General features: G+C 48.8%; 1 protein-coding gene across 2 annotated transcripts in view; it reads right to left on the reverse strand.

Annotated features, from left to right (window-relative positions):
- Positions 1-298: 298 nt before the first annotated feature.
- LOC141742156 (sodium- and chloride-dependent betaine transporter-like) overlaps positions 299-22464 on the reverse strand; it is a 44136-nt gene continuing 21970 nt past the window's right edge. The window contains exons 8-15 of one of the 2 annotated variants that reach the window (XM_074583733.1): positions 20715-20818; positions 19149-19273; positions 18757-18869; positions 17282-17419; positions 15777-15879; positions 7339-7439; positions 5635-5805; positions 299-1624 (exon numbers count right to left, since the gene is read on the reverse strand). In XM_074583733.1, the coding sequence (XP_074439834.1) occupies positions 1481-1624; positions 5635-5805; positions 7339-7439; positions 15777-15879; positions 17282-17419; positions 18757-18869; positions 19149-19273; positions 20715-20818 (999 nt within the window). In that variant the 3' untranslated portion in view covers positions 299-1480. Of the gene's footprint in view, positions 1625-5612; positions 5806-7338; positions 7440-15776; positions 15880-17281; positions 17420-18756; positions 18870-19148; positions 19274-20714; positions 20819-22464 lie in introns of both variants that reach the window. The other variant, XM_074583722.1, reaches the window with a different exon arrangement.

Here is a 22464-nt window from a genome sequence, read left to right on the forward strand (position 1 = left end):
AGGAGCCTGTGACATCTCTGATTCTTTTTAATGGCCATTCTCCGGCGTGGTTTGATGCGCCACTATTGCAACACAGCCACGCACCGGCGCGTGTACCCTCCACCACAGCAAAGCTCCTGGGGGGGATCCTGACACTGTCTTTTCCTGTGGTTTTAACTGTGAAATTCTGATAGGCGTTCAAGTAGGTTTTGGCAGGGAGGTTTACAGCCCCAGCCTCCACAGGACAGAGCTGCGTGGCACCGCACCAAACACCGCTTCCAAGCGCAATCCCTCCCAGCCATCGCCTCGCATTCGTGACTACCCTGGCAACGTGAGACCTTTAATTCAACAAAATCTGCTTCCAATGAACCCATCTTACCTATTAATTATCGCTTTATCTTGCCTGAGCGTATGATTATTGCACCCGATTATGTCTTCCTCATCCCCTGAGCAGTCATCTGCAGCACAGCCGAGGGAGCGCAATCCTTCTCCCACCTTCGCCCCAAAGCTACTCTGCAGCACAGAATCAGGCCCATCAACTCCTTCATTAATTCCTCTACAAAATGCCCCAGCAGTGCAGTTAAATTTGTGGGCGTGCAGTCCCCGGGGTCTCATTTCTCCCTGCTCTGCTGCAGCTCTTTTTTTTTTTTTTTTTTTTTTTTACCAACTGCTCTGGGACTTTTCCTGCACTCCCTGAATTTTGTGAAAGAATTGTCAAATATTCATCTGTTTCACTCTCGGATGCGTTTTCACTAAGCCGTGTAGTTTTGACCAAGAGTGAGCCCCTACACAGTTTTTCCTCAGCCCCTTTCCAGCCTGAGACTGTGTTGAGAGCCATCGTCAATAACTGTGATTGCATCGAGCACCCTGTCACTCTCTTCCCTTTCAGTGACAACTGAAGCCGTAACTACTAACGCTGCAGCCTCCTTTTATCACCGCCTATGATATGTTCCTGGCTCCCTCTCCCTCGTATGTAGGTGACCTAGCAATGCACTTTCCTTTGTCATCCTCCAGCTTCTTATGTACTTCTGAACCAACTTCCTTACTCCCTGCTCTAAGGCCCCGTCGTTCTGTGCCTTTGCATCCCTAACTTTGCTCCTGCACACCTTTATTCTCTGCTCTCTCTCACCACTGTGGTTTCCTTTCCTCCTCCAAACACGACCGCTTTTTTTTTCTTTTTTTTTCCTTTTTTTTTTCCTTTTTTTTTTTTTTGTTAATAAGTTGTTTTTCTCTTCCCCACTAGTGTCAGTAATGAAGGACTCTTCTGAAAAAAAACCTTGTTGCTCTCTCCCTGGCTGCTGACAGGGAGAGTTGTCCCCAGCGAGTCAAAAGAAATGCTGTCCCTGGTGGGTGCAACCAGCTGGCTGGAAGGAGAGGGTGTCCCACATGCTTCTGTCTCAGGTGTGAAGGAGAGAAGGGAAGAGCCCGGGAGAGAAAAGAAACCACTTCGGGAAGGAGAGAGCGAATCAGTCCGGCGTATGGAGGAGACTTCCCCTGTGCCTTAGAAATTGGTTTCTCTCTCTGTGACGCTGAGCACCTCCTGGACTGGAGGGGACCATCCCTTGCGCTTCAGTTCGGATAGACCCGCCACGTGCTTCTTCGGCTGCGGCAAATCCTCTGCTGGGGAAATCAGCTGTGTCAGCCGCTGCGGAGAGGAAGTCTCTGTTAATTAAGCTGATAAACAAACTGACACCCAATAGTGATCCACAACCATTGCTGGGGGCAAAGGCATCTAGAGAGCTAACGTTCTCAGCTCCCTGCTCCTTTCCTGACGAATGGCTGTGAAAAGGAGAGAAAGGAGAGCAGGCTCACTTTAACTGCTCTCAGTGACCATTATTCCACCTGTGGGCTCAAACCTGGGCCGTGGATTGACAACCCGACATACAGGGCTCCTCACAAGCATGGTTCTGGGAGAAAGGATGTTAGAGAGTAGCCCCACAGACATTTTCTATGACCATGGAAAAACCACCCAAAGCTCCCTATGCCAAGGAGCTGTGCTTCCCACTGATTTTTGGTGGGATCTGTGGAGCCTTCCAAATGGTCTGGCCATCAGAAAGTGCCGGGCATCTCCGACTATGGTCCGAAACAGGGTGGCGGGTGATACCTACCCCTGTGGCGCTTCCCTGGTAAAGCAGCCCTTCCACAGACTGGTTCCTGCTCCCAAGCCATGCCAGCTCCCTCTCGCAGCCAGGCAGGCCATGGTGGGGCAGGCACCAGCAGGGGCTGTGGGGCAGCTGCCTGCCCTCAGCTCCCCCCATCCTCCCCAATGCCACCAGTGCTGCAGGCTGTTCCACACACACGGACGCTAGTGTTGTCTCAGCTTTGGGGCAATTTATCCTTAAAAAAAAAATGCAAAGAACTTGGAGCTCTTTGGGCAAAAGTTGCCAGCCCGCAGAGAGAGCTGCTGTGAATTTCTGGGTTTTCTCATCCCATTTTTGAAGCCCCTCTGGTACCTCACTGTCCTGGTTTAAGGTAAAACAGAACCAATTTTCTGTTCTGTAATTTTACTTTTTAGCTGGGCCACTTCTAACTCTGAAATTAACAGCATATTGTTCAGAAACTGTTCGTTCTCAGAGTGATAAGACCTGATTATACCAAGGAATGGTATGCAGAGAGACTCGTGCTTATACTTATCGCTATAACAACCAAGGTCAGCTAACTTCGTTATTTACTTTCGGAAGCAGAAAAGCATAGAGGGGTCACACCTGTAGGGAGGAGATGACCCAAAACTGACCAACAGGGTATTCTATCCCATCAGCATCATGTTCAGTGTAAAAGCTAAGGGATCAAAGGGTCAAATCTCTTTCTTCAATGGCCGATGTCCTAGGAGGACCCTGTCTGTTCGTCTGCTTTTGATCCCAATCCGAGCTTTCCTGACTCCTGATGTGGAAGCCAGCTCCTGTCCAGTCTGGGACTTTCCCTGTCCCTGATGGTGACGCGATCATCATCCTGGGAGCTGGATACGGTTTTGTATCTATTATATACTTTTTATTTTATTTTATTATTATTTATTATTTCATTATTTATTAATATTTTCATGAAAGTAGCTTAGTTCTTTTTTCTAAACTCATAAATCTCCTTATCTCTTCCTCTCTTTGTCTCTCTTTGGAGAGAGGGGTGGGGAAGGGGCCATCTGTCATTCTGGTTGGCCAATCCGGCCCAAACCACGATGCGCACACACACCCCTTCCTGAGCACTTAGGCTCATCCCAAAACCAAGTAACATGCCGTTTCCTGCAGCCACCTGCCCAGCTCCGTGGGCCAGCGTATCACTTCCCTGCTGAATACAGACTTTCACAGCTACTTTTTCGTGTTCAGGCCAGTGCACGCTCCCCCCTTGCAGAGAGCATCACAAGCAGAGCGGGGCATTCATCTGTGACTCGCTGGATTAATTTCAATGCTTTCACTCCTTGTGAAGTGCCTGCCAGGATCCCGGATTTTGCTCATTTATTCAAAAGTATTTGCCCAATGATTTCCGAAATCAGCCTTGGCCTGCAACTGCTCTGTGAGCAGTTCATTGCGAGTTTTCGGTCTTTGGAGCTGGAGCTGTCTTAATCAGCCACATTAGGAAACAACATTTGTGTTTCTTGGTCGGTCAGCTGTAACAAGAGGAATCAGTTCGTTGCAGTGACTGATCATAATTACCAATTACAAACTTGCTTTCAGTGAATATTTTGCAATATTCAGTTGAAAGGCACTGTGTCAGGAGCATCTGTGTCAGGAAATTAATTCACTACATTTCTGGGGTGTGACTGGAAAAAAGGAACAGGTAAGTTTTGAGAAAACCTGTTTTCAAAACAAGAGCTACTTTTCCAGGATGTATCATGTGATTGGCTTTGATTCTCCCTTGAATCAACCCAGGCTTAGCAGCTGATTCCTTCCTACATGCCTAAACCACATCCTTGGAAGTTTCTTCATGTTAATGTAACTGAGAAGTCCGCGGAAATTACAACTAATATCATCTAAACCAGGGCAAATATAAAAGCCCTCAAACTGAAATCAATTTCTCGGATGTGCTGTAAAATTAGCATTAACACTACTCACAGCCACATTTAAGTCCAAAGGCTCAAAGCACTTTGCAACAGGTGAGAAATGTTGCTTGTGTAGCAGGAAGGACATTCTGGCAACTACTTCACTGACGGCTCCGAGCCCTCATTTAGACATATGAAACATCAGAGCTGTGGGGAGTCAGACATTTTGTGAGCCTCCCAGTCAAACTCTTCAAACTGATCACGGGAAAGGACAGATGCATTACCCCTAAATGGCTGGGAGCACAGGAGAGGGCTGTAAGAGGCAAGACTCAAGGTCTGAACTTGGAGGAAATCACATCACAGCACAAGATTCACCTGGAGTTCCTCTTATTGGGAGGTGTACAGCTCCTAGCTCCCTCCTAACCTTGCCATCTCTTCATGGCTACCGACAGCAACCAGAAGGCCCAAGGGCCAAAGGCCGCTGAACAGGAACTGTTTCATAGCATCGTACTTCTCCACCTCCTTTGCCTGCATGGCTTGTGTCCCTCTCACTGTGTCACTGAAGACTTCTTGCTAGTGTCCCTGTCTGGGCATTGCACTGTATCTTCTCCTGAGCCTGAGATGGGCATTAGCCAGCTCTGCCACAATTCCTGTCACTCCTTATTAAGTCACATCTCCCAGCCAGCAAATAAGAGCCCCCGTGGGCACAGATTCACCTTCCCTGAGGCAATGAAGCCGATGAGGACATCCTGCACCCATCCTGGCCCTGGCTGTGTTGGCAGTGCAGGTTCCTCTTCCCCATGACCCCACAATGTGACTGTCACACCTACACCACAGTCACAGGGATGCTCCTGTCCCCTGTTCACCTTCTGCCCACCCCAATCAGCTGCAGATGAGCCTACAGTCAGTGAGGATGAGGAAGGACCAGAAGAGAAATTGTGCAGAACTTAATATGCACTGTACACCACTCAGGTCTTTCTTCATGGGTCAGGTGGTGAGTCATCTCTATGACATTACCTTCCTAGACATGCATCTTCCTAGGACAAGGTGTTTACAGTGAAAGAGGACAGATTTGGGCATGGCACAGGGTAGACCTTTACAGCTCTGTGAGTATGTCTTCCTTAATAGCCAGATGTCATTTCTTCACAAAAAATAACACAGTCCTGACCCAGGACTAAAAGGGGATCAGGGCCAAAGGACAAGAAGTAAAGGCAAAACAGATCCTGGTTTTGCACCTGGATTGCACTGGTAGTAGTCAGTAACGAAAGAGGAGACAAGGGTGGTGGCATGCCATCTTTACTTACATGGCCAGCAGGACCACCTGAATCATAAACCAAACAATCTGCCTGTCACCTCAGGTAGCTCACACTGAGGGGGTTCTCTGCCACCCAGTGGAGCCAGTGTTAGAGATGCTCTGCATATGTCTACACGCTGCCCAGAGCATGGTGGTGCAACGTCTCATGGGAGACTCTGGACATTTGATGATCGCCCTGGAAGCTGTGCTGAGACTCTTCAAGCCCTCCAAATTGCTAGCTAGAGCTACAGGGCATTCTGGGCAAGGGCCACTCTCATCCAAGTTGTCTTCTCAGAGGAGAAATATGCCATGTACATCTTCCCTGCAGCCCTTCCCATGAGACGTCTGGGGGAAGCAGCAGCAACTCACCCAGTGACCACAATCCCAATACCTGCTTCAGGGGTCCTTTGGTCTTCACGAGGATGAAGAGGGCGTAGAGAGGAATGCAGACCATGGAGGAGAGTGCCATCAGCCAGCCCACCACGTACCCCCAGGGTGGGTACACGTAGAAATTGTTGTATTTCAAGGGTGTGTACTTGATCAGGGAAAACAGGAAGACAGCCTGAGGAGCAGAAAACACAGACGTAGCCAGAGCAAAGGGAACAGCAAAGCTGGGCAGCCTGGCCACCCTGCAAGCACCAGCTGGGTGGCAATCATAGAATCATAGAATCTTCATGGTTGGAAAGGACCTTTGAGATCATTTAGTGCGACCATACACACACACACAGAAAAACCCTACAATCTCTGCCCTGAAGTGCCACATCTAGACATTTCTTAAATACCTCTAGGGATGGTGACTCAACCACCTCCCTGGGCAGGCTGTTCCAGTGCCTGACCACTCTTTCAGTAAAGTAATTCTTCGTAATATCTAATCTAAACCTCCCCTGCCACAACTTCAGACCATTTCCTCTGGTTCTGTCATTATTCACCTGGGAGAAGAGGCCAACACCCACCTCCCTACAACTTCCTTTCAGGTAGTTGTAGAGGGCAATGAGGTCTCCCCTCAGCCTCCTCCTCTTCAAGCTAAACATGTCCAGCTCCCTCAGCCTCTCCTCATATGACTTGGTCTCCAGACCCCTCACCAGCCTGGTAGCTCTCAATGAGTGTGATGTCTTGCACAAGCTACCATGGACCTTGCTAGCTGCAGCGAAGCAGAGCTTGGTCCATGCTGACCACTCAAGGAGTTATCTCAGAGCCAGGACCAGGCTTCTCTGCAGTGTGAAGCCTTTAGACTTCTTAAGGTTCAACTTAAGCAAAGTTGGCAGCAGCTTTGAGAGTCCAGCAACATTGAGACAGCCATTTATTCATATCAAAGTCAGGAATTGTTGTTGTCCCTGGCAGAAGCCCTCCAGAAGTACCACGTGGGCACAGATTTACCCCTCTTGGGGCTCTCTAGCCACAGAACTCTAGATGATTTGGGCTGGATCAGGCTTGCTTTGAAAATGTCCCTGGTATTGAACTTCTGCTGGAGCCTGAGGACAGAGGACTAGAAATCTTTTTTAAGCTGTAGCTATAGATCCCACCTGTGTTCCCACTGAGGTCAAAGAAAACAACTCTCAACACCAGATGCGGGAGCAGAATTTGGCTCAGAAATCATGTAAAAATCAGTGGAGCAAGACTGGACATAAACTCAAAACAGGCAAGAACTCGCCTGACTTAAGGTGCATTTTCTTTAAACACAGTTGTCACAGAAGTTTTAAAAGAGATTTAATAACATAGAAAGCAAATGGCCGTGGAAAGACATTTCTGAACCACGGGAGGTCACAGGAACACAGGCTGAAGCAAGTATCTCAGAACAGGGTAATTTTCACTGCTATTCTATTCAAAAGTAATTTGGCCAAACCTCTCCAGACTTTGAGGATATATTTCCCTTTGCCTTTGCAGTAAACAAGTTGCTTTTCAGGCTCAATTAATTTTCCAGGCAAAAGATAAGGCTTTACAAAAGAAATAAATTACCTCCTCAGCTATGGACAAGCTTCTGCTTCTCCATAGCAGTTTGAAAAAATTACAGCAGCACCTTGAAGATAAATCAGCCTTTTCTACTGAGAACCAAGGGACCCAGAATAGTATGCCATGTTGTCATAATTGCACTTACCAAGCACAGACCTGGGGTGAACACCAGCCAGCATATCTTGATTAAAGGCCAGGGCCGGAAACCAATCATGTCCTCAATGTTGTCGTAGAAGCGGTTGGCACCTTGGCCACCAGCCAGCACAGAGACAAAGTCAGAGGTCAGATCATTGTTGTTTCCTCAAACCGCTATTCGCATCAGATCCCAATTTTCGTTATCCTCAGTGTTTAGTCCCAGCAAAAACATGGCTATCCTAATAACATAGTAGCAAGTAACAGGCTTTTCTGGCATTGAAAAGGCCCATCTGTGGCTAAATACAGATTAAGGTCTTTAACTTCAGCCATAAGTTATCAGAAAGCTTGACGAAGAAGAAATGCCCTGTCCCTCAGAGAGCAGCAGCTGTAAGTGAGAGGATGCAGCCCGTGCACCACTAAGAGCTGGTGAGGACTGGCACAAGGCAAGGAGGGGTGTCTGGTTTATAGGTCATCAAGGGAAAGCTCTTGCATGTTGAGCCCACAGGATTGTGTGAGCCCAGAGTGCTAAATGGAACAAAGAGAGTAGGGGACACCAAACAAAACCCTCTCTTTGTAACACATCAGCACACCAGGGAAGTCATGTCAAGAATCTGAACTGAGCTGGGCATTTCGCTTGTTATCAAGAGCCTGCTTTCCACAGAATATTTTATTTTTGGCCTAAACGCGGAAGACCTGGCAATTCAAACTCTGCTGGAAACCAAATCTTCTGTCTGCAAGTGCTGCTGTACTGTCCAATGGGAGATGTCTTGCGGGTGCCTGATCTCCTTCTCTTCTCATTACTTTCACTTACTAGATTATGTTGTTCACAGTATGTGGTACCCACCTGAATCTCAAGGTGCACCAGAGTGGGATATACATCTGAAGAACACCTAAAAGTCCTGCCACTGGCCAGACCCTAACCATTGACTCTTCCCAACCCAAAGCACAAAGAGAAAATGCCTGCAATGGTATATAGAGGAGATGATGTAACACAGATGGACTTCAGCAGACCTTGTAGTAAGCTCTAAGATGTCTTCAAAGATCAAATGTTTAGTGTTGTCCAGAAAGAGATGTGAAATTAAGAAGAATCAAAAAGTCATTCATAAGATGCTCTAACATCTTCCTAACTAGAGTTAACTAGATGTACTATATTGTACTGCCTCAGGTGAAATAGGCAACAATATTAGACAAAAAAATGGGAGAAAGCCTGTTCAGTTAAGCACCTCTGGGATAATACCATATTTATCTTATCGAAGTTTTGTCACAGTGCTTAGCTGATAAAGGGATCTGCCTTCAGGGGTGTTCATCCAGCTGTGAACTTATGGTCATGCCACGGTTCCCACCTGCAAGCATGATGAGATGAGACCTGGCTTCTTTACATCTTAACACCAGAAGGCTGGGGTGGGGAAAATACACGCCTAGAGGATTGGCCTCACCTGCAAGTGTTTAGGGTTTCATAAAACCATGTTGAGCTTCTTGTCACCAACACTCTCAAGTCCTTCTCCTCAGGGCTGCTCTCAAGCCATTCTCCACCCAACCTGTATTTGTGCTTGGGATTGCCCCGATCCACATGCGGGACCTTGCACTTGGCCTTGTTGAACTTCATGAGGTTGCCACAGGCCCGCCTCTCAAGCCTGTCGAGGTCCCTCTGGATGGCATCCCTTCCCACCAGCATGTTGACTGCACCACACAGCTTGGTGTCGTCAGCAAACTTACTGAGGATGCACCCAATCCCACTGTCCATGTCACCGACAAAGATGTTTACCTGCACCAGTCCCAATACCAAGCCCTGAGGAAGGCCACTTGTCACTGGTCTCCACTTGGACATCGAGCTGTTGACTGCAACTCTTAGAGTGAGACCACCCAGCCTTATCCACTTATCCACTGCATAGTCCATTCATCAAATCCATGTCTCTCCAATTTAGAGACCAGGATGTTGTGCAGAATAGTGTCAAATGCTTTGAACAAGTTCAGGTAGATGATGTCAGTTGCTCTTCCCTTATCCACAAGCACTTGTAAAAGGCCATTGTAAGAATGTAAAAGGCCATTGTAAAAGGCCGGCAAATTTGTCAGGCCCATAGTGAAGCCATGTTGGCTGTCACCAATCACCTCCTTCTTTTTCATGTGCCTTAGCATAGTTTCCAACAGCATCTGCTCCATGATCTTGCTGGGCACAGAGGTGAGACTGACTGGCCTGTATTTCCCCAGGTCTTCCTTTTTCTCTTTTTAAAAATGGAAGTTATATTTCCCCTTTTCCAGTCAGCAGGAACTTCACCGGACTGCCATCACTTCTCAAATATGATGGATAGTGGCTTGGCAACTCCATCCACTAGTTCCCTCAGGACTCACAGATGCATCTCATCAAGTCCCATGGACTTGTGCACCTTCAAGATCCTTAGATGGTCTCAAACGTGACCTTCTCCTACAGTGGGCGGTTCTTCCTTCTCCCAGCCCCTGCCTTTTCTTTCTGAGACTGGGACAGTGTGGCTAGAGCACTTGCTGGTGAAGACTGAGGCAGAAAAGTCATTGAGTACTTCAGCCTTCTCCATATCCCAGGTGACCAGGTCTCCTCTTTCCTTCCTGAGAGGGCCCACATTTTCCCTAGTCTTCCTTTTATCACTGGCGTACCTGTAGAAGCTTTTCTTGTTGCCCTTGACATCCCTGTCCAGATTTAACTCTCTCTGGGCTTTAACTTTCCTAACCTGATCCCTGGCTCCTTGGAAAATTTCTCTGTATTCCTCTCAGGCTACCTGTCCTTGCTTCCACCCTCCCTAGGCTTCCTTTTTGTGTTTGAGTTTGTCCAGGAGCTCCTTGTTCAGCCAGGCCTCCTGGCATTTTTGCCTGACTTCCTCTTTGTTGGGATGCATTGCTCCTGAGCTTGGAGGAGGTGATCCTTGAATATTAACCAGCTTTCTTGGGCCCATCTTCCCTCCAGGGCTTTATCCCATGGTACTCTACCAAGCAGATCCATGAAGAGCCCAAAGTCTGCTCTCCTGAAGTTCAGGGTAGCGAGCTTGCTCTGTGCCCTCCTTGCTGCTCTATGGATCTTGAACTCCACCATTTCATGGTCACTACAGCCAAGGCTGCCCTTGACCTTCACAGTCCCCACCAGCCCCTCCTTGTTGGCGAGAACAAGGTCCAGCATAGCATGTCACCTCATTGTCTCCTCTATCACTTGGAGAAGGAAGTTATCATTAATGCATTCCAGGAACCTTCTGGGTTGCTTATGCCCTGCTGTGTTGTCCCTCCAACAGATATCGGGGTGGCTGAGGTCCTTCATGAGGACCAGGGTTTGTGAACGTGAGGCTGCCCCTATCTGTTTATAGAGGGACTCATCTGCTTGGTCTTCCTGGTTGGGTGGCCTGTGGCAGACCCCCACTGTAACATCGCCTGTCCTGGCCCTCCCTTTAATCCTGACCCATAAGCTCTTGTTAGGCTTCTCATCCATTCCTGGGAGGAGCTCCATGCACTCCAGCTGGTCCTTGACATAGAGGGTGACACCTCCCTCCTCATGTCCCCTGCCTGTCCTTCCCGAAGAGCCTGTATCCTTCCATTACAACACTCCAGTCATAGGAGCCATCCCACCACATCTCTGTAACGCCCATGAGACCATAGCCCTGCAGGCACACACATCTTGAACTCCTGTTGTTCAGTGGTGAGTTTTATTTTGGTTTGTGTTTTTATGTCTTAGAATTAAATTCTTGTATTATGTTTCCTTTAAATATTTGAAATCTACAAAATATGTTGTGTGGGCTTTTCTTTTTTGTAATTCTTTGCATTATTTTCTATATCCCATGACTAATGCTTGCAGGAAGGCTCTTTTAAACCCAGCTTTTTGAAGTATTTAGGCTGGGGGGGCAGGTTCTTTGAACACCTCATTGTTCCCATCTTGAGTTGGCAAGTTAACAAGCAAGTAGCCTCAAGCAAAGACAACAAGCTGTGGCATATCAAGGGACACAGCCTTGTGTGGGAGCCCAGCCTACACCAGAGAACAGAACCCTAAATTTCCAGGCTGTAAATATCATGAGGTTTCAGATAGCATTTCCGAAAATATACTGGGGATGAAAGGGAGATGGCATAAAAAATTTATTTTGCCAAAAAGACAAAGTCTGTCACAGGGTGAAAAAAAAAAAAGGAGAGCGATAAAAATGATGTAACTTGCAGTTTAGAATATGAGTATAGCACAGTCTCTTATACCATACAGTGTTTCCACCGAAACACTGTGATATCAGATATATGACAGATAAATACATTCATAACACAGCTTTGTGGAAGCCAAAGTTTCACTACAAATTTGGATCTAGGATCTAGTGGAAGAGACATAGCAATTAAAGAAATACAAAGATGCCAAACAAAAAGAAAGATGTAACAGACATCCATCCTCCACCAAGAAAATAACCCAAAATTTATGTTGTTAGTTACGGTGTGCTACCAGTCCTTATCCCTATTCTCTGTAGTACAACCATTGGGTCCTTCATTTCCACAGCCACTATGGCAGCAGTAGGTGATGCGAAGAAACACAATGGGGACTGACATGAACGTCCTCAGAGGGTATAAGAACAGGAGGTTTTAAATGCTTTATATTTCGCAGGCAGATGAAAAAGTAATCAAGCTTAAGAAGTCATCAGTTCAATCACTCAACATTGCCTTTTGAGCAAATTAGAAGCTGGAGGACATGTGCAGTCCCCCTTCCTTCCCAGCACGTTAGAAGGGTTAGATAAAGCTCCTGCAGAGAAAACCATAAAGATTTCCCCAATGAGATTTTTGTTGGAATAAACAAAGATGCTTGCTGTTATCCCCAATATCCCAAGACAAGGAGGAATGGTACGCAGGCACAGAGCAGTTACTCATGCACGCTGGTACCACTTCTCTTGTGCTGACCAATCCCATATACCTTCAAAGCTGTTGCAAGCTTTTCTGACAAATCATTTTATTTTATATTTACAATATCCAGAAACAGTGAGTTTCACAAGTCTGCTAGTTTGGAATCTGTGAAAAAGCCCTCCCTCTTAAATCCTTTCTCCCAAGCTGCATTTATTTGCATTCATCTATATCAAATTTCAGCCACAGGATTTCAATAGGTGCTGACGCCGGCTCTATGCCATAGTGCTAAGCTTGTGTCCGTTCCCTCTCTGTCCCAAACCTGCAGAGCCAACACCTGCGCCAAACCTGTGCAAAACGCCAGCAGCAGAGATGCTGTGGCACCGCAACAACTGTGCACCCTTTGGGTACCAGGTGCACAGAGCAGGCCCCTTATGGTCCGTAAATAAATGTGTAAGATTGCCTATAGCCGGTGCATCCGAGAGGATAAAGCACACACGGCCGGAGCAAGCCCGAGAGGCAGGATCCAGGCAGAAGGAGGTCGCCGCTTCTGGTAGCCATGCTGCACGTGAGCAAGAGAGCGAGAGAAAGATTTATACCAGCACAACACGGGTTCACCCTAGAGCCACCCACAGATACCTGCTGGCATCAGTTTGCTTTAGCTTTGTAAACAGTCCTAATGGTTTCAGCCCCAGCTCTCCTGCAGCGATGGAGGCACTCGCTTTCTCCTGGAAGAGATAATCCTAATGGGCATGCTGTGACTGCCTGGAAAATATCCTCCCTGCAGCACATTTCGGTGGCACCATGTTGCGAATCCCAGTGCTCAAAACCTGTGCCCGCTTACATGAGGGCTGCCTGTCCCAAAGTGGAAGGGAGAGAGGAGACGGGGGAAAAAAAACAGCCAAACCCCCTCCAGCGATCCCCTCTAGGGAATGTCATCAGCAGGTCCGATGCTGGGCGATCCTTTCCCAGGCAGAGTGCAGTACGCGAGGAAATCCTCAGATCTTTGCGAGAACAACTGCCTGGCAGCAGAGGGAAGCTGCCAAGTGGTGGGTGGTTGGCGTATGTGCTGGGAGAGGGGAAACTCAGAACGCATATTTGTGTTAGCAAAAATGCTGTAATTCTTCACAGTGTAAGCAAGAGGCTCAGCCTTGCCAATTCTGAGGCTGGGGAAAAAAACCAGTAATTGGCACCAGGCACTTTTTTTTTTTCCACTAAGATGCCTCACCTTGGCCTCTGACTACATTTCGGACCAGAATCAGCCCAATGAATGCAAAGCAGAACATCAAGAGGATAAAATCCCACTGTGTGGAGTGGGGCAAATGAACCCATGGTGATGGGGGAAAGGGCCATTTCTCAGTCTCCAGCTGCTCCGTCCCCTTTCCAGGTTGCTGAGGCAACATCACCTCTCCTGCTGCTCATTGTCTGCCATGGCTCCTCTCCGTGGGTCATCGGAAAAGGCATGTGGCCTGAGCGACCCTAAAAATGGCAGGGGAGTCCCATACGTTAAAGCATAATTCAGTTTAATGTAACCCAGCACGGTGATGATGAAGGCCTGTCACAGATGGATGGGAATATCCACCCCCCTGTAAATCCAACGGGGACTGGGTAGAAGGAGACTCTAAATTAAAATCTGGCGGGTCTGGTATTGCAAGCCCTCAGGTAAGCTTCCCTTGTAGGACATCTCTCTAGAATAAATCTCTCTTACAGGTCTGCTTCTCTTGCCTTCCCCAGAGGTCAAGTCCATGCAGCTGGACCTTCTACCATTTCAGTAAGACAGGAGTCCATCCAGACCAGCAATTGGCTCCTGCTGTACATAAACAATTTGGAGAAACTGATAACCCCTTCATCAGCAACTGCACTACAGCCAATGCAACCTCTATAAAACTGTAAGCACCAAAGAGAGCACACAGGGACTGACCCCTGTCTCTTCTAAAATAAGACAAAGGTGGCACCAAATCAAATTAGCAGATGGCAGATTCAAAACCAGGAAAAGAGAGTGACTCCTCACACAACACCTGACCAAGCCATGGAGCCCCTTGCTGCAGCATTTTCCGAGTCAACAGGAAAAATTAACAGAAGAAAGATAAATAGATTTGGCTTCTGGCTCTGAAAATCCCTGGGAAACAAGATGAGTATTGCATCTGGCTCTGGGACCTCCAGCACAAGACAGACATGGACCTCTTAAAGTGGGTTCAGAGAAAGGCCAAGAAAATGATCAGAGGACTGGAACACATCTCTTATGAAGACAGGCTGAGAGAGTTGGGGTTGTTCAGCCTGAAGAAGAGAAGGCTCCGGGGAGACCCTGTTGCAGCCTTTCAATATATAAAGGGGGCTTGTAGGAAAGGCAGATAAAGACTTTTTACTAGGGCTTATAGTGACACAACAACGGGTAACAGTTTTAAACTGAAAGACGGTAGATTTGGATTGGATGTAAGGAAGAAGGGAAGAAATTTTTCACTATGAGGGTGCTGAAACACTGGAACCAGTTGCCCAGAGAAGCTGTAGATACCCCATCCCTGGAAGTGTTCAAGGCCAGGCTGGGTGGGGCTCTGAGCAACCTGATGTAGTGAAAGATGTCCCTGCCCATGATAGGGGGTTGGACTAGATGACATTTAAAGGTCCCTTCTAACCCAAACCTTTCTATGGTTCGATAATAAGTCATTAGAAGCTGTAAGAATATTCTCAGAAAGTATCATTGCTAACTTTTCTGCTATTATACTCCTTCCTGAGCATCCATTCTTGGCCATTGAAAGAGACAACATGATGCTCATGCCTGCAATCTTTTCCTTAGGTTAGGATGGCCATGCTGCTTGGCGCGGCTAGGAACCAGCAGACGCATGATCGTGGGATGTTGAGAGTCTGGTCTAAGCTGGGATCTTCTACATCTTTGCATGATCCTGACAGGTACTGAGCTCCTGTAGCTTCATGAAGGTAAGAAGAGAGAGCATCTTCTCTGCATCACACACAACTAGACCCCTTGCCCGAAAATGACCAGCCTTGCCGTGTGCTTCAGGGAGATGAACTGCAGCCTGTGTGCTCAGGCACGGTTCAGCAGGGAAGAGATCTCCCGTAGGACATCACAGGATCCTCTTCTTACTGCACAGACTAACAAGCACTTGGTTTCCTTCTGACAGTTCACGGAGCTCAGTTTAATCCTGCTCCTGAGTAGTTTAGTTACAGACTTCACTGAGAGCCAAAGCAGTCCCTTCCATTTCTTTTAGGAGTGCCGGCACAGCCCCTGCAAACAGGAAGCATTGCAGGAGTCTGCATCCCAGCATTTTGTGTTAAATTAGCTGACAGGACTAAACTAAAGGCACAATGTAAGCAGACAGTAACAAAGACCAAAGAACAGCAGTCGCTCCTCTATAGCTGATTTTCTAATTCAAAGGAGAGATGGGAAGAGCAGCAAGGTAGTTCAACATAAGGAACCTTCAGAGAGGCGAAAAAAGCATTCCTACTATAAATGTGGAGCAATTAAGAAATGTTGCGAGGAAACACAGTGGAAACCAGACAAGAAAGAGGGTAATTACAGCATTCCTTTGCCCCCTTAGGATCTTTTCTGTCTATTCCAACTTCTCAACACCCCATCCTTGCCTTGAGAACAGGTTTTTGTCCTCCACTTACCATACACCCATCCTACACAGATGACTTCAAAAATTGCCAGGAAGAGCAGGCATGTGCCACTGGCAGCATAGTAGTCAAAGAGCTGGAAGATGTACATGCCACCCTGTTGAAGAGACAGAGAAGACAGAATCATGGCAGGACTATTCCATGTGAGGGGAAAAATGACCGAGGGAAGCAGAATAGCTGCAGAAGCACTGCATGTAGACCAGGTGGGAGAAGGAGAAGAGCCTTCTATCGGGGCTGCGCCCTCTTTGTACCAAAAAGACAGTCAGGTTTGGTGGCAGGAGAGCTTTTCATGCTCATTTCATGATACTGCTAGGCTAGGCTGGTCTCTGTGTCCATAAGAACAGGATCCAGTTTGTTTGCTTGTTTTAAATCAGTTAGCAAGTTTCCAGCATCATTTCAAAACCCCATGTGGAAGTGCAGAACTTTGCACCCATGAAACTGAGATCCTGAGGATCAGGATATTCAGATACCTCATTTTTGCTGCATCCATCTTTACATATTGCTCAAGGTCCAGGCCCTGCGATGGCAGATGCATGTGACTTCCCTGCTGCCTTTGAGCTGAATCCTGCATAGTTGCCATCATCCACCTCTACAGGTCAGTGGATGACTCCACTCTCATACTTTCATGTGCTTTCACAAAGAGAAAGCCTCTCCAATACAAGTCAACCAGATGCTTTCAAATAGTGCTGAAGGGCTCTAGACACTGTCAGTGTAGCACAGAAGTTACTCCTTCATCCCACTACGTATGAGGTGACATTCTGTGACAATGGGAATAGATGCCTCCATGCAAGGGGGCATGCAAAAGTCATAGGAACCGTTAATGAAGTTTCACTCGAAGCTCTTGCGATTGCAGCGGGAGCTGCCCAGGATCATTCAGCAGTGCCTAAGAAGTTTAGCAGGACTTAGACGTCACTACACAGCACACGGAGGCAACACAGAGGAGTTCTAACACCCCACAGTGCAGCACAGCACAGCAAACCACTGTGCAGGAAGAGGTGCTTGGCTATTAGCTGCAGAGCAGGGCAAACACTGTGCACATAGCATCGCACTGACACAGCTCTCCTGCTTCTGGTCCCAGGGATCACAGGGCCCTCACTGGCTCAGACAGGATTACAGTGCAGCCACTATCCCCAGCCTTCCCTCCCACTGCTCTGCTTCTTGTGGAAAGCAGCCAGCAAATGATTGCTGCCCTTAGAAGAGCTTCTGCTCGTGCAGCTCGGATTGTTTTAGCCACCAGGCCTGGTATTTGCACAAAGCTGTATGTCAGGCAGCCTCTCTGGACTGTGGGACCGTCTCTCTGGAAGGCTCAGTTATGCAGCAAGAACAATAGCATCACGCAGGATAAAACCAGCATTGTCTGTGAGAGACACGGGCTAATGCATTAGAGATGAAGAACAATTAGCAGCATCAAAGACGAGCTTGCTGTGTCTACCCGCTCCTCCAGAGCAGTCTAGCAGGGTTTCTGGTGCTCAGCTGTACCCCAGCTACTCCTTTCTTACCTCAGTGACCAGCAATAAGCCCAGCAGGTAGCATATGACCGCGATGGCCAGGATCAGCAGCTCCCGACGCCCCTTCTTTCGAAACACGCTAGGGAACATGTCAATAAGAGCTGTCACCATGCTCTCCACACAGACAAACTGCAGAAGACAGGTTAGAAAAATCAGTGTCTCTCCTTCCCCAAGCACACATTCCCTCTCACTACCCTTTTTTCCTCCAGCCACCAAAATACTTATTTTTTTTGTTTTCTCTTTCTGTCTGTCTTGCTTCCAAGTGCCAGCGGCAACTGCAAGGGACCCAAACACAGCTTGGTATATCAGTGAGGTCTCCTCTGGAGCTGCAGACTGCAGGGGTTAAAAGTACAGCCCCATGTTGGGGGGATGAACTGTGAGACGTACAAGGAATTGCCTCAAACCCAACAGAGCATGCGGCTGCACAGCAGGAATGACCAAGGTGTGGGACAAGACTGTGCTCCTCGAGCAGGGTGAGGAAGCATCTGAGATGGTACAAGGAACCCTTGTGACAGAGGGGCGATCCCCCTGCCACCGTGAAAATAAGGGTAGCCAGGTGATTGTTGGGGGCACAGCTCTAACATCAAGCACACCCCTTGTACAGCAGGACCAGCTGTAAAATATGCCATGACTGCCTGGGACAACCCAGTAGGGCGGGTGGCCAGGGGTCCCACAGGTGAATCTCTGGCTTTCGCGGCTGACCATGGAGCAGGATGCTTGCTCATCACTACGTGGCTTTTGGTCTCACAGTGCATGTCACCCATGGGGTATGTGAGAAAGCATCAGCCATTCCTAGAACAGCCCGGACAGCATGAAGCAGAGCCATAAGCCGAATGAGACAGGAGGGGACCTTGACCCAGAGAAACAGAGGAAAGAGACCTCATTCTCCAGGCACAGGGGCTGCGGTGCTGCAAAGTGGAGCCCGAGCAGAGCACCCTGCCTGGCAGACTTGCCAGGGCATCCCCTGCTGCTCCCCTTGTGCCAGCATGCCAGGGTTGCACACTGTGCTCCACAGGGTGCTCTTACTGGGTTTTTCTCCTGGAACAGCAGCTGTATGGGAGGGTAAGAGATGGGCCCACCAGCAAGGGATTGCTCTGCTGAGATGCAGTTGGGAGAAAACAGCCCCATTCCCCTTCCCAGACTGCCCTGCTCTGTGCTGGGCCTCAGTCCATAGTGTGCACAGTTTTGGTGCTGGCACAGAGGTGGGAGAGGATGTAGCTGGGACACACTCACATACACACAGGGAGAAGGATGCCAAACAGCGGTGCCAGCACACAAAAACACTAGCCTCCCATCAGCCCTGGCTCTGAGCTCCCACAGTGTGAAAGTGCTGCTGACAACGTGGAGAACATATTTGAGGTACCAGCAAAGCACATAACCACCTTATCCTTTCTCATGGCCTTGGGGAGTGCTCAGGGTAGGGACAGGCACCTGGGCGTTAGATGAGGAGGGGGCATTTGCTGTACCTGGCTGTCCAGTCCCAAGAAGATCAGCATGAGGAAGAAGAGGCAGGACCAGAGCTGAGACACAGGCATCATCGTCACTGCTGTTGGATATGCTATGAAAGCCAGCCCAGGACCTGCCAACAGACCACAGGATGACCACATGTGTCCTCCACACCACTGCCTGCCACCACCACCGTGCAGCATGGACTGAGCTTCAAAGCTCATCTCACCATGTCTCCTTGCCCACACAGGGCTGAAAGCTGTGTCCAGGAGCACTGGCCCTGCAGACCTCACTGCAGACACCCATAGTGATAGAGGATGTAGATAACATCCTGGGCTTCGCTTCAGAAAATTCCCCTCCCCTTCAGGCTTTCTGTTTTGCCTTGCCTCTGAAATCTCCTGGAAGAACCTACCTGATTCAGCCACTTCTGCAATGGGTACACCCTGCTCTCGAGCCATGAAGCCCAACACAGAGAAAATGGCAAAGCCAGCAACGAAGCTGGTGGCACTGTTCAGGAAGCAGAGCATGATGCAGTCCCTGCAGGAGGGGAGACCAGAGAGAAGTCAGTGTTTCCTGCTGCAGAATGGGTCCACTTGGCATCGTGTCTGTACTCAGCTTCAGTCAAACAGCATGGTCCATGGTCCTTGGCATTGACCAAGGAACAGCAATGCTGCTCTTGAACTCCCTCAGAAATAAAAAGCCCAGAACAGAGGCAAAAATCAGCCTGCCTACTTTATACCCCGCGGCTCAAGAGTTATAGGATTATACGTGGCACAAAGAGAGACATAGGGCACCACCAGTGGCTTGTGAATAGGATGCCACAATGATATATGTAAGCATGGCAACAAAAAAGTTGACAGGAATCAAGAGAATAAGAAAAACAACAGAGAAAATGAGAAAAGCAGCAAATTAGAAAAGGGAAGAGGTTGCAAAAGCAAACATAGTCAAGAAAGAGGAGCATCTGAAAGCGTGAACATGTACGGGTTCAGCACGTCTGGTAAACAAGGACTAATAGGGCCCTAACAGGGTATGAGTTGGCTGGGTTGGAAACCCCACACGCCGGGATCCTGCCTGGGCAGCTGCCAGAACCAACCCACAGCATCAGCGGCTATGGGACAGTGTGGACACCCAGCACATCTGGGCCACCCAGAGCTAAACTGCCAGTCCAAGGCACCTAAAGCATTAGAGGAAGGCATCAGTGCACAGCTCCATTGGTGACAGATGTGTTTTGGGAGAGCCAGGGGAAAGTATTAATTGCCTGACCAACAGCCATGGCAGCATCTATTTGAGAACAGAAGAGGAGAGATGATTGATGTCTCTAGAGTACCATTACATTTTCCCATCCACGCTGGAGCAACACATGAAGGAATAACAAAGCCCCCGCTCCTCGTGGCTCTTTGGAAGGTGTCAGAAATGGTCCTGATGGCTTCACTGAGCTCCATGTCAGGCCATGGATAAAATAGATCTGTAATCCAAGGGCAAGGAGGAGGCCAGACAGACCTGATTAATCTCTGTGAGAAGATCAAAATGCCACTGGCAGTACGTTACCCTGATGTCAGTAAAGCACTGGAGACAGGGAGGCATCATCTTCCTACCATTTTCCCTGCCTAGCAAGTGACAGCAGAGCTGGCTGTGCCACCCCTGCTCACCCACCCTGTCAAAATAGCCCATGGTGTCTCCACAGTGGCTGGAGACACTCTCCATTTTCACTCCCTCCCTCTCCTCTCATCTCTCCCGTTTCCAAGCTGACTCATGCAAGAGAACAGTAGTAAAGCCATTTTCTGGATCTCCTGTGTTTCCCTCAGCCACTCTGCCCCACAGCGAGTCCTCTGCAGGTTCCACACTCTGAGCAGCTCATTAGTCAAAGTAGCATGACCCAAGGCCTCCTGTGGGGACAGAGCCTGCCTCAGATGCAGCTCTGTGCTGTTTGCCTCTGAGCAAAGTTCCAGAAGGATGTGAGGATCCAGGCTCCTCTTACCTGTAGCAGTTGTTGGTATACTTGTTGTAGCTGCCCAGGGCTGTCAGGCACCCCTGGCAAATGGCATAGGAGAAGAAGATCTGAGTGCCTGCATCCATCCAGACCTGGAACAGAGAAGGTCAGTGGTCTCCAGACCTGGCAACAAAATAAGCAAATGGCTATGCCCTGTCTAGAAGCAGTCCCTTGATCCATGCAGAACAAACTGCATGAGACAGAGAGGGGCTCAGTGAATGTAGAAACTGGGATACCTCTCTGGGAAAACTGAGCTATAGAATGGAAAGTCCTACAGTAAAAGGCTCCTGAGGGGACTGTATTTTCATATCCCACTCAAAGAGTCACGGGGCACACCACTCCCCCATCCCGCACCTTTACTTTCTGGGTGGAGACGGCGTCCCTGATAACATGGCTTTGGCTGACATTGGTACTGCAGGTGTCTGTGGTCCATAAGTGGCTCAGGGTTCACAGAGCCACTGGTGAGATGTCCCAAGAGAGGGCCAGTGAGTCCTTTGCATGATCAATGTACTCCCCTGCTCCCAAATCTGGTTCCCCACATCTCTGAGGCCACGGTGCAGCGTGAAAGGGGGATGAGCGATATCAGGCTGGTGGGGTGTGGTGGACCCAGGTTCCCCTTTGCTCTAGCATTGCACGGGAAAAGCTGAGTGGGCTTGTTCACCGCTGCTCCAGCCCTCACCCCCATGGAGGAGTCCCTTGTTTGCTCAGCGTGTTGGGGGCTGACCTGCAGCACCAGAGTGGTGCCCTCCCAGGGAAAGCCCTGAGCTGCGAGTTAGCAGGCCAGCAGGAAAAGAGCCCACCTTTCTGTTTGCCTGTGCGATCCCTCTCATCCTCCTGTTCCGCGAAGCAGCCCCCCCAGCTGCAAACATCCAGGCAGCTGCAGTTTGGCAGCCTTCAAAAAATCCCAGCCCAGGCATCGCTGCTTAAATTCACGTGGATATCTCATAGATAGGCACGTCCATGGGAGCCCTTCAGGCATGGGCACACATCCCGCTTTACCCCAAAGCCCCATATTCTGCCTAAACTCAGTAGCAGGATCTCTCGCTCCTGCTACGCTGGGTTGCAGCAGCCTGGAAAGACCATGTCAGCTTTATAGTTAGGCTGTGAAAGATAGGGAAGTTTCCAGTGAATAAGCTCTGACCATGAATAAAACACACTCAGCCCAGTCACCCCCCTGTTATTTATTTTGATATTAAAATGCCATTTACGTTCAGCTGGCTCTTTGCGTTCAGCACACCACAGATTTTGTATTGACAACACATAATTGCATCTGAAAGCCATTTGGGGGAAGACAGTGTGTTTGGCAGCTGGTTTGGGAGCAGTTGGGGCTTTGGCCATCTGGGAAGATGCAGGAGGTAAACTGAGACTGTGGGTTAAGCATATTGCTTGGCTGCCTCCGCAAAAAAAAAGGTTCAGCGGTGGAACAACTAGCAGCAGTGTCGCTTAAATGCTCTTCTGGGGGGCGGTCCATTAGCACCTCCCTGGGATGAGGGAGGCAGCCTGCACAGCATTGCTGAGCCCACGTGAGGAAGGGAAGCAACCTGCTGTTAGAGAAAGGTGCCGGAGCAGACACCCCCAGGGGAATCGTCTGGAGGGGGGTGGTCCTGCTGTCTGCCCTGTGCAGACCCCAAAGGGTGCTGCCCACCTCCTGCCAACTTGGGCAACCTTGCAGGTCCTGGGTTTGGCTGCTCCCCCTGCCCTAATCTGGACTTGCCCTCCCTGGGGACACAGCATCCTC

The sequence above is a fragment of the Larus michahellis genome, chromosome 1 (genome assembly GCF_964199755.1).
Source record: "Larus michahellis chromosome 1, bLarMic1.1, whole genome shotgun sequence".
Classification (NCBI taxonomy): Eukaryota; Metazoa; Chordata; class Aves; order Charadriiformes; family Laridae; genus Larus; species Larus michahellis.